This window comes from Ostrinia nubilalis, chromosome Z, assembly GCF_963855985.1.
Source record: "Ostrinia nubilalis chromosome Z, ilOstNubi1.1, whole genome shotgun sequence".
NCBI classification, from domain to species: Eukaryota; Metazoa; Arthropoda; class Insecta; order Lepidoptera; family Crambidae; genus Ostrinia; species Ostrinia nubilalis.
In genome coordinates this window covers 9,946,780-9,959,229 of record NC_087119.1, presented here as the reverse complement: position 1 = coordinate 9,959,229, position 12,450 = coordinate 9,946,780, and the positions used below count along the sequence as shown (strand labels likewise).

At 36.9% G+C, this 12,450-nt stretch overlaps 1 protein-coding gene across 1 annotated transcript in view; it reads right to left on the bottom strand.

The window, feature by feature from the left end:
- Positions 1-12,450, bottom strand: part of LOC135086939 (discoidin domain-containing receptor 2-like) — a 105,382-nt gene that overhangs the window by 48,866 nt on the left and 44,066 nt on the right. Inside the window, exons 8-10 of the mRNA XM_063981763.1 lie at positions 9,524-9,842; positions 8,603-8,706; positions 5,902-5,996 (exon numbers count right to left, since the gene is read on the bottom strand). Coding sequence (XP_063837833.1) covers positions 5,902-5,996; positions 8,603-8,706; positions 9,524-9,842 — 518 coding nt within the window. The remainder of the gene's footprint in view (positions 1-5,901; positions 5,997-8,602; positions 8,707-9,523; positions 9,843-12,450) is intronic.

The following is a 12,450-nucleotide window of genomic DNA, read 5'->3' as shown; positions in this document are numbered from 1 at the left end:
GGTTAGAACCGCGTGATGATTACATATCAATTCAATGGCGGACGCTATTTGCGCTTCGTTAGCTATGATTGGAATTATCGATTTAATCAGGTAAATTGGACTGACCGCAGACACTATTAAGATCGACGTTAACATCACAAGTGGCATTCTTGATCGACCGTGTCGTAGTTCAAATAGAACAACCTGAATTTGCTTAACTTTAACTTAATTTTTAAAATGTTGTTCGTTTTCAAATAATTTGGCCTTGTATAATATCATACGATTGTCGGCCGTTTGATGTAGTGGTTTGAAACGGACTACTATGCCGAGAGGTCCCGGGGTCGTCCCCAGCCGGGCAGAAATTGAAATGATTAATTTTGATTTAATTGACGGGACGAGTTGCACCACCTAACTTTAACCGTAACTATGACGATAACTGGTGCTTTTTGTATGGAGCTCGACAGATTTTTGATGTTTGTTAAAGTTAAAGTAAGATGGTGCAACCCAGCCCAAAGCTACTGTGCTAAAGCTCTTAAGTATCTTTCAATACCTACTATGTCAATATTTTTCATCATAAGTTTTTCAGTGGACTCTAGATCAAAGTGGCGTAAATATTTACTTATTAGTTTCTGTAAATATTCACTTAGTTCCAGAGTATTTTTATTTAACCATCAATAAATACAAGTCAGTAAGATTTTTTCTTACATATCTTGGACTTGTAAACAAATAAATGAATGTGCAATGCGTTTACACGTACCTACTTAATATAACTGCAAAGTCCTCATGCTACTATTCCCTCTGGAATTCACTGAGTAAACATGCCATGGGCATTTGCCCATTTGGGCATGGCTACCATAATTATGTGACCGGGGCTTATTAGTAAGTGAAACGATTTTTCGATCTTGTTGCTTCGTGATAAGGCATACCTACCAGGGAAATCAGCATCCGTGTGGTTTAAATTAATTAAAAACGCTGTCCGAAAAGGGCAACAATCAAACCATTTTCATCACAACCCCGTGGAAACAATGCTCATTATAAATTAACGATCAATTGCCGTGTTTGTCCGTACGTGGTGACGGCGGCCCTCCCGGGAAATCACGAGAGCAAGCCAACCGCCCCCGGGTGCAGTGCACAATACTTTTCGTTTTGTTCCCATCTATGCCGGCCTTACCTTCCTGTGTTTATGTGACGCGGCCCAAGAAATATAGGGCCCAAGCTACGGCGTACTCAATATGGAACTGATTTCAACGCGCCGCAATGTTGTGACGTTGTGGGAAGTAAATCGATTATTGAAAATCGATTTTTTTCACTATTATTTGAAATAATGCACTTTTTTCTTTCGGCTGCATATTATTCTGTTACAAATTATTATTTTTCATTATGATAATTGGGTAGGTCCCAAAAGTTGTGGGAAAAGTAAAAATAATTAAATCCAAACGTATCTTATGCGGATGAATATAATCTACAATGTACCAAACATCGATTTTTAAACGAAATAATCGATTGTTTAGTCACATCCCTGCCACAATCGAAGGATCTTATTACTCCGCTTTCTAGCGTTCTTTATTCACGCTCTTGATTCCGTAGCCGATATTTGTCGAAGACACGTTCGGATTCTCGCAAACTGTTATTGATAAAGTATTAGGAATCGGCGAGTTCTCGCTCGGTACTCCCACTCGCTGGGAATAATTGGAGAGGCTCTTGAGAGACTGAGATAATGAGAGAAAATAAATCTTTAAAATACACAAAATGTATTGTCACTAATCACCGAACGGACACTTTACATTGAGTCTTTATTTATTTACTAGCTGTGCCCGCGACTTCGTACACGAGAAAATAGTTTGAATAATATTTCCCGTTTTTGTAACATTTTTCTTTACTGCTCCGCCCCTATCGGCTGTAGGGTGAAGTTATAGCTTAAATGAAGCCTTCCTCGATAAATGGGCCATCCAACACAAAAATAATTTTTGAAATCGAAACAGTTGTTCCTGAAATTAGCGCGTTTAAGCAAACAAACATGCTGTTTCCACTAATGGTAATATTGAAGTGTCTCTTGAGAGACAAGATAATGGGGAGAAAATAAAGCTTTTAAATAAATAAACGTATTGTCATTAATCGGCCGTTTGGTGTAGTGGTTCAGAACGGACTACTGTGCCGAGAGGTCCCGGGTTCGATTCCCGGCCGGGTAGAAATTGAAATGATGAATTTTAATTTCTGTGACGGGTCTGGGTGTTTTCTATGTATAATATGTATGTATTTACAAAAAAGAAAAAGTATTTAAGTATGTTTATCCCGTCGTCTAGTACCCATAGTACAAGCTTTGCTTAGTTTGGGACTAGAGGCGCAGTGTAAAATGTCCAAGGATATTTATTATTATTTATTAATCACCGAAAGGACTGTTTAAATTGAGTCTTCATTTAAACATTATTATGCTGTTTCCACTAATTTTGACGTGTTTGCAGTGTACATAACACATTCACGAGTGTTAGTTAGTTCACTGGGAATTATTGAAGTGTATCTTGAGAGACATTTTATGCGTAGTGAATGAATGGAGAAAATGAAGCTTAAAAAAATTGTGTCACTAATCACATAAATTGTCAGTCTCTATTTTAATATTATTCAAACTTTTTTTAATTGTCTCTTTAACAGTAATTATTTCATAATTACTATTCCGTTTCCACTCATTTTGACGTGTTTGTAGCGCGCTAAGGTGACACATTCACGGCTGTTAGTCAGAATTACGGGAGGGCGTCAGTGTATCCAGATAATTACTGTGCGACGTGTGTAGCCGAATTCAGTGCGATTTTACATCCGCGTTGCGGTCTACGTAAACGTGTCGTCCGTTAATGACGCTGATTCGGACCTTTGTCACAGACGCACTCTCCTACCCGCATTACTGTATCTGTGGGGACTGTCAAAGCATTCCCATGACTGGGCATAAAGCGCTTGTTGAGACATAAATTCATGTCAGTGTGTGGGAGAAAATATGGCAAGCTGTTGCATGGTGTGGTTATAGGGCTTGTTTTATGAATAAGTTAGGCTTTTGAGACAAAATAACACGAATTCCTGTTTTAAGACTTTACTAAAAATTTTCATTTTATTTTATTGGAAACATACCAAAAAGTCGATATTAGGTTACTTAAGTTAAGTTACTTAGTTAAGTAGCTAGTTAATAATATGCCTACGTTCGGAGTCATCTCTACATAGTATAAGAAAGTCGCTCCCTCTGCATGTACGCTGAGATATTTAAAACTAGGCAACGCATTTCAATGCTGTTTTAATCGTTACCATGCGAAGCCGGAGCTAAGTCGCTACTTAAGTAGACCTAGTAGTTGTAATAGTTAGGTATGGTTCTTGCAAAATGGTTTGAATTTATACGCACAATATCCGCCTGTTTCGTAGACAAGCAGCTTGCAAATAATGACGGAGGATTTGGCAGGAAGCTGCACCCCACCGCTTGTTACCTTGCTTCAAGCAACCTCAATCCGCTGACCAAAGTTGTAGGCGAAACGTGCTTCAACAACTTGAATTGATAGGCACTGAGGGTAGATAATAGTGCTTACCTAATAAACAAAGAGGGGGAACGTCACTGATTAATTTCCCGTTTTCAATGATCGACATAATGTGAACGGTTAGACAGTAGAACTTATTAAAAGCTTGTATTCTAAGCCTAGGTGTAAAGCCTAGGTTCGTCTTGTGAAAGAGATTTTTAATAATACAAAAATGACCATGTTACCTTTTTATATTTTCTCAAGTTTATAGTATTTCCAACTGAGAACATTAAGTCATAAACGAAGCTAATACCTACTTTATTAACAACAACTAGCACTTAGCGAGCACGCTCGAATCTAGGCCTCCAGAACACTTAGGCATTAAGATTTACTATTAAGTATAGTTTTAGTTACCAGCTATTAGCAAAATTATGTTATAAAACTGACCTAATTATACAGTTTTATACGCTATTTACTATCAAAATTCTTTTTAAATATAACCGAATAATTTAACAGGTTTAAACAACATTATAGCCTCTTAAACAACCGATTGACTCTAAAACTACAATCCCTAACAGAAAATTGAATCGCGCTGGAATCACAAACCTCCCATTATAATATTCGGCTTTTCTAGTTTGGACAGTAACAGCCCTCCGAAATGAGTTTCGAGAGGTGTTAGATTCTAAATTGGTTATTTGATCCGATAATTAATTGAAGTGGGGTGTTATCAATCAAATCATTGTAGTAACGTTTCCGTTTTCATTTGTAGTGGGATTTGCATGCGAAATTCACTGATTATGATTAAGCGCATAGAGATGCGTTGTGGATTTGTATCGTATTGTCAAAAGACAATGCCGGAAATTGGCGTCTTTTTTTTTTCGCGCGGCCATCGACCAAACTTTGTTTTTTGATTACAAAATAGTGTAATAAACCAAACTTACTATGACATGTATACCTCTAAACTCAGTCTGAACTGAGTTACGAGCATTAGAAGTTTGATGATTTTCATACTAGATTTGCTTTTTGCGCGCAAAGTTTTGTAAGAAATTGCAACAAAATAGTGAGATTGTATGTGTAAACAAACAATATCATCCATTAAAGGCTCCAGACATCAGTATGGAGCAGAATCAGCGCAATAAAAAAATAGCCCAATATTTTGTTGCAATTTCTTACAAAACTTGCGCACAAAAACCGACTCCAAAAAACCTACACTAAAACGTAGAAAAATAATTACTAATTACCTACTTATTTATTAGGACGAATTATTAATATTTATGTAGGTATACCATGATTGGTACTTCTGGAGTCGGTGCCAAGATTATGAAACATGTAAAGTTTGCCTGCACCGACTCCAAAAGTACCAATCATGGTATACCTACATAAATATTAATAATTCGTCCTAATAAATAAGTAGGTAATTAGTAATTATTTTTCTACGTTTTAGTGTAGGTTTTTTGGAGTCGGTTTTTTTTTATATAAAATTTTACTTATTTCTTGCTTTTTAGTTAACTAATTATTACCTTGATGTTACCACTGAAGGTAGGCAGTATACTGAGACCAAAAAAAATTGGTTCATAATCGGCGGAGATATTGCGTATAAAAAAGTTCATCCCCAATTTTCCACCCTTGGGGGTGAAATATTTTCTTCAAATTCGCATGAAACCACCCTTTTGATAATACCTATTCAACAAAAAAATTATCGTTCAAATTGGTTTATAATCGGCGGAGATATTGCGTATAAAAAAGTTCATCCCCAATTTTCCACCCTTGGGGGTTGTTTTTTTTATTATTAAATTTAAATGGGACCACCCTTGAGGTATTACCTATACGCCGAAAAAAGATTTGTTCAAATCGGTTCATAATTGGCGGAGTTATCGCGTAACAAACATAGAAAAAAAAAAAAAAAAAAAAAAAAAAAAAAAACATACGGGTCGAATTGAGAACCTCCTCCTTTTTTGAAGTCGGTTGAAAAGCAAATCTAGTATGAAAATAATCAAACTTCTATTGCTCGTAACTCAGTTCAGACTGAGTTTAGAAGTATACATGCCATAGTAAGTTTGGTTTATTACACTATTTTGTAATCAAAAAACAAAGTTTGGTCGATGGCCGCGCGAAAAAAAAAAAGACGCCACTTTCCATACAAAATCTGGCATTGCCATTTCGCGTTTGGTATTATTAACTCTTCAATATTTATGGTCGATGTTGACCATTGATTAATGCTGTGACCGATATTTTAAAGCGTGGAATTTAAATAAATATTTGAACCTGATAAGTGCTTACTTATACAACTGACAAAACAGTAAGGACACTTAAAGTCCCATCTATTTCAGAAGTACCAGAATGAGAAAATAATGAGAATGAAATGCCAATATTCCGACAGGTATACAGCTCCATTCTAGATTAAAATAAACCTGAAAACACTAGTACTTACATGATGTATAATATCCGTGGCAGCGTAAAAACTTTCGTGTGGGTCCGGCCGCTTCATCATATAGGGGCGCGGAAACTCTGGATCCTCGCATATTTCTGTAACAAAAAGGTATATTTGAAGGTGGATACAGACTTTTCGGTGCATGGTATGTCGGTTTGAAGTGGGCGTAGCAATATTGGCTCATGATCACGTCAATCTATTGCGTGTGAAACAAAATTAAATGTCTTTTGTCTGTTATGATCACATATTATGACTAGTGACCATAAAGTGCACGCCTACATCCACAAGTATGGCACTGCTTCCATAGGTTAGTCTGTCCACGCCACGAATAGGTCCACATGTTGCGAGACTTGCGATATGCAGGCGATGCGTGCCTTAAAGCTCGTAACCATCTTTACTCAAACCCCTACCTTTCCTACATAACTTTATATGGACCACTTCCAATTGCGAAAAGTAATTAATGATCATAGTACAGAAATCTCGGAAACCGATTGTGCTCTCTAATCTTTAAACATCTAAAGGAATCAAAAGCTCCCCCTTCCTTTGAAATCGAAGAAATCCAGTAAGCTGTCTACGACGACAAAGAGTGAATGCAGAAGAAATTCTCAAATCCTACAACGTAGGTCGGCTATTTTCTATGACGTGCTCGGTTGAGAGATGCCGAAGCTGAGCGCCTATTATCCTGTACTCAGGGGCATCATCTTTTCAATATGGCGTCGGAACAATGGCTGCCCTTCCGACCGGATGTCCGGCCGGCGTAACGAGCACGCCCTCTATCTTAGAGTTTTCTTTTCAATGGCTTCCAATTTTGGGTTCAATGCCTATGGCTTTAGTTATTTAAAGTTTACTTTATATTTGAATTTTTCGATATAAATATGTGACAGGATAGCCTTTTCCCTTCATATTTATGATTAATAAACAACAGTGTACTTTCTTGCAAATTGTAAAGTTGCTATCTAACGAAGAAGAGTTTTACAGTGCGCTCATTAAACTCATTTTACATGAATTCGAAAACATAGGGATTAAAAATGGTCTCGTTAGGCGAATCATTAGCCTGTTTCGTTTCAAGCCATTCGGAGCGAGTGCCGAGGGAAGTAACAATCCTCGGGCAAGTGCACTCGACCGTCGAGTAGTGCGGTGAAGAGCCGCGGTGAGCTAACTAGCGCCGGCCAGAAAAAACACCGGCAAAGAATTAAAGTCTTTACATCTCTCACAAATAGGCACTAATTTAGAGGACCACAAACTCTAACCAGCAACACGAAAGTTAAAAATTACCTTAAATTATTAATCGATTCATATCCATTATAGAATACCGCCTAATCGATTCCAAAACATCGGATCAAGGTTGGTTTGATGCGTAGGTCCGCAATTTATCGAGCTCAATAAGTTTACAGCCGGCAATCATAATAGATAATGTTATTTCCGTTTCTTTTTTATCGTCGACATCTTTTCCTTTTCCAAGCGGTTCATATTTTTATCTAATTTCCGGGATTTCGGGGGAATGAAGCCGGTATTTGTGAAACAAAAAGAAATAGCCCTCGTTTAGTTTGTTCATTTGCCGCAGTAGTGTTTGCCATTAGGGTCAGACCCCATGGATTAAATGCCCCTGACTTTATTACGCTTTCCATCTTTCATGTTTACCACCGTTTCATCAATGCGCATTCAAAAGCATGGCCTCGAGGCATTTTATAGTCTGTTGATGAATCAGCATACTTTGTGATTTCTGTAATGTCAACCAAAGCGCAAATATTTGTTATGCGATATTTCCAATTTGTTTTTATGAAGACTGAATCGCTGCCTGATTGCTATATTCATAAACACGATGCCAATTAATGCGTGTGCAAATGTTTTATGCCAATTAAAAGAGAATTTCCACAACTCGTTTTCGTTGCTGTTAAGTGTTAACCTTGTGAGGTTAATAGGGATATTGTAACAGCAAAAATTAATTCCACAGCCCACAATTCCGATAGATACATACATTGTCTCGGAATCATCAATGAAATTGATCTATTTTAAATATTGGGAGATTTCTGCAAGGTACACGCCATAATCTACTTAAGAAAGTGTGATAAATCTATCATTCATAAAATGTAATTTCTTTTTCAGGGTCTTTAAGATCATGTTTAGATTATGGTTATATTTTATTTCGATCTACGAGTATAACAATTTTAAGTTGTGCTTGACCACTAGAGACAGTCCTGTCCTAGAGATGGTAAAAACGAGCATTAGTTTCTTGGAAGTAGCTATCATAGATACTGGAACCTTGGCAAATAAATATCACGCCGATATAGTTGTTGACAAACTAAGTGTGTTAATAAAGGAAGTCTATCTCAAGCTTGCTATTAATAGGAAAATCGTCAAATAACTCTGATAAGTGCCATAATACCAGATATTTATGAATTTAATCCATACCGTAGTACGCTTAGTACCTATAGCTTCTGTCTGTATATTACTTTTTCCGCTTAAACCATTGAACCAATTACGATGAAAATATTTGGTAGATGAGAGCTTTTGGTAGATGAGAGTTTTTTTAATACTCGTATTTAGTTTTAGTTGTTGAGGCCTATGTTCAGCAGTGGACGTCCAATGATGATGATGATGATTTAGTTTTTGTCACGGCAATAAACTTTTTCTGCGACGGCCTCAAATTCACACGGGCAAAGCCGCGGGCAAAAGCTAGCTAAATATTGTGGACACTCACCATTGTATTCGTTTTGATCATGGGCGTCGCGCTTGTCGCGGCGGCCCAGGGTCTCCCTCCAAATATTGTACGGCTCCCGGTAATCCTCGTCAACGACCGCAGGCCTGGAAACAAAGATATTTTTATTTCACCTAACACAAAAAACCTATTAACTGGCTTTCCCTTTTAAAACCCGCTAATTCAATTAAAACACGCACAAAATCTGTCTTTTTTTCGAAGTATAAATTTGGAGCGTACATGTGTAAAATGCGGGGTTATAAACGTTTGTGAGTGCTTGCGATTTTGTAAATGACACCTTTTAGGGCTATAAATTACTTAATAGCACTAGAAATTTCCTGCGGATTCATCTGTTTTATGCACTTTATCACAAAGAGATGGTACGAGTATAACGCCACTGGAAACTTTGTTTTCTTGAGCTAAAAGTAACCCCTATCTTGACCTACTTTGTATTATATATGTGTGCCAAGTTATGACCAAATCTGTCTTGCTTTCCGCCATTCAGCACATAATATACAACTCACGGAATTTCATATTTCAGACGAAAATGTACAAAAGAATCACATTAACAATAATATTTTTGGTAAAGTCAAAATTGAGTCAATTTATAAATTTTTTTTTTTTTTTTTTTATGCTAGACAAGGCAGGTATTTGACCGCAATGGTTAATAAATAAATGACTTGACATTATAAGTGTACGAGTAGGAGAGACAAAATAATCAATTCGCGAGGACGTAAGTATGTTAATTAGGTATATTGAGTCATTTCCAAACACAATTATTTTAGACCCACGCATTGTTTTTGCTCAATTTGCTACTTGGAACAGAAAATTAGCTATGTATTTACAATACAATACAATAAGTAGCAAAATTGTTGTACTTATTTGAAAATGGCCCATTTACTTAGTTAAGATAAAAGTTCTCACCGTAGCATATGGATCGGCGGACAGTTCGCTAAAGCCAGCGCCAGCCGTGGTGCCCGGCGGTTGTTCCTCGAGTTTGCGTTGTTGCTTCTCAATGCCGGACAGAACGGCTTCTTCAGCATATTGGGGATGCGACGTCTAGTTTTCTTGGTTAGTAACACAGCAGTGGCAGCTATAAAGGCCCCGCCGCCCACCACCGCACCGCAAGCCAATCCGACTGATACTCTAAGCGAGGAGTTGCGTTTCTTTCTAGAGGACGGTGGTATATCGGTCCTGTAGTATTCTTCAAGGAATTCGGCCGATGCGTTGACCGTTGTGGGAACTGTTGACAAATTATATTCATCTATACTAATCAAGCGTTTGATATCCTTAACTTTAAAAAACCTACTGTTTTTTGTCGGGTATACTGTGACAGAGCTAAACTCTCTACTGGCAACATTAATTTTACGTTTACTATAAGTAAAAAATAACAAACCAAGTGTATGAAATAAAAAGAACCTAAATTATTTTCGTATGATATTGAGTTTGAAGAGAGCTTTATTGAAACAATCCCAACGTTTCAGATTATACGCAAATTATTCCACGCTCGCCCCTCACACCCGCCCCGTCTCTATAGTAACGCGTCTGTTAGCTACCGGTAGGTAAATAAATAATCTATCTACCTTCATTTATCTTTTATATCGCCAGGCAGCCTAATTGGATTACTCGTACTACTTAAAATAATGAAACGTTAAAAGAAAACGTTCTGTAAGTTATTTTTGGCTGATGCGGTCCATTGAAAAGCAGCGCCACACTGCGAAGACAATACAGGGAAATGAATAGGTGTCGAGAACAGAACTAATTGTGAAGCCACAATGCCGTGGAACTTAGGTCCCGCCGAGCCCAACAACTCCTATCTCCGCGAGTCGGATCTCACCGACTTATTGTGTGCTTAACGCTCGACGTAGCGTATGTTGTTTGAAAGATAAGACTTTTTAATTAATTGAAGTTGGGCCTTTCTTTTTTCTCAGACTCTTTGAAGTTAAACGCTCGCAAAAACGTAACCGCAAGAGATATTACAAATAAAACAACTTTTTTTGCTAACAAGCACATACCTAAATGGAAAGTCAGAGCTTTGAAAAATCGTCTGTCTGTCATTTATAAATGCACTGTCAATGGAAATTGTAGTTCGTTGAAAGAAAATGCATCAAAGCTGGTATAAAGCACTTAAACACGTCCCAGTATAAATCAACCCTTTGTACAGTGACGTTGAAATAGAATGGGCTAGTTGAATAGCAAGTCGTGCATAGAATTGGCAAAAATTGGACATCCCAAGAAAATTGAGCTTTATGTAACAAAGTGGACTATCACTAAGGCAGCATGCAACAATGGCGTTAGTTTAGCATTCAAAGTTTTCGTATGAAATCTGCACGAATACCGAAATAAATGGGTCGAGGAGTTAGTTTAACAAACTAGGTCTAAACTTAACTGAGGGATTGCACAATGAAAACAGTCTGCACAGAAAGCGAACGATAACACTGTGAAGTTTAATTTCGCAAGATATTTCAATGGGCTGTTGAGAGTTGTTTGGTTATGCATGAAGTTGTATTTTAGTATTTTGATAAAGATAAGATAATAAATAGCTTTACATTGTATGGTATTTGTATAACTTAGGCGTAATAATTATACGTACTTTTTAATTTATTTCATTTTGATATCTCATAACAGTACCGTATGGAAAAGTAGCTTCTTTTGGAACTATAAATTCACATTATTATTAGTTCAATCAATAACTTTAATACCTGTCATCTCTGATCTAATGAATTGAGTGAGTTTATTTTTTTAGTCGGAGTAATTCAATTAAAAAAAAAAATCAAACTACTAAAAAAAATTAAACAAAACGATCCATCCATCGATTCGATACCAAAATTGCGCTTGCTCACCTAATTTTCTTACGGCAGAGGTGAGTGCGAGTGGCGGAGTGCCAGTGTAATACTGAGTAGGTGCCAAGAGTCAGTTAATTCTGTGCTAATTCCTAATTGTAGTGAAGGTAATGTGTATCTCAGGTCAAGTCTGTGCTAGTGGCACACTTACTCGAATAACGAATAAGATAGAATTACCCCACACTCACAAGTACCCACGAGTTTCCGCGATAAATATGTTTGATTTTGAACTGTATAGTGAACTAGTATACATAGCTAGAGTCGGAGACGCACGTCGCACATGAAACGTTTCATTACATTACTTACAGCACAAAATTTAATGCTACAATTTATTGTATCCGTCTTTAAAAGGAAGCCTTATTAATTTTATTATTTCTTACAACGGCCACTATGAAAATGTTAAGTATTTAGGTACCAATTAAGTACGGCTGTACAATGTACATTCCTGTAAGAGACAGGTTAGACAGCGGATCTTAAAAAGGAATCTTTGGCACCCTTTAGGTAGGTAGAGACTCCAAAAAAACCTGCGAGACAAAGACTTAGCGATATCTATTGAGCTAAAAATTATCAAGCCTAAACAGCCTCGAATCTACAGAATCAGATAATATCGAAGTAGAAGTGTTAATATTTTATTCATGAAATTGCCTATTCACTGAGCCCGAATAACACTTCACTTAGCGTTAGAGAATCTTTCAGGTCTACAAAATAGAGATAACTCTTTATAAAAGTATTTATACATATTTATATAGGTATTTATATCCACATGACAACAACAACGCGAAGATAAAAGACGAGCCGCGATTTAAAATATTTTACGTTCCCGTTCCTGAAAAATGTATATTTCATAACGACAACGGGGTAAGCTTTCCGTTAAATAAGGCTTTAGTGAAACAGGCTTGGGTTTCAAGGGATTATGTTAAGGTTAATAATTTGAGGTAATTATACATGAAATTTTAAAAGATTTTATGCCCATGTAGCGAAGAAACGTTGTTTTGTTTATTAATTGTG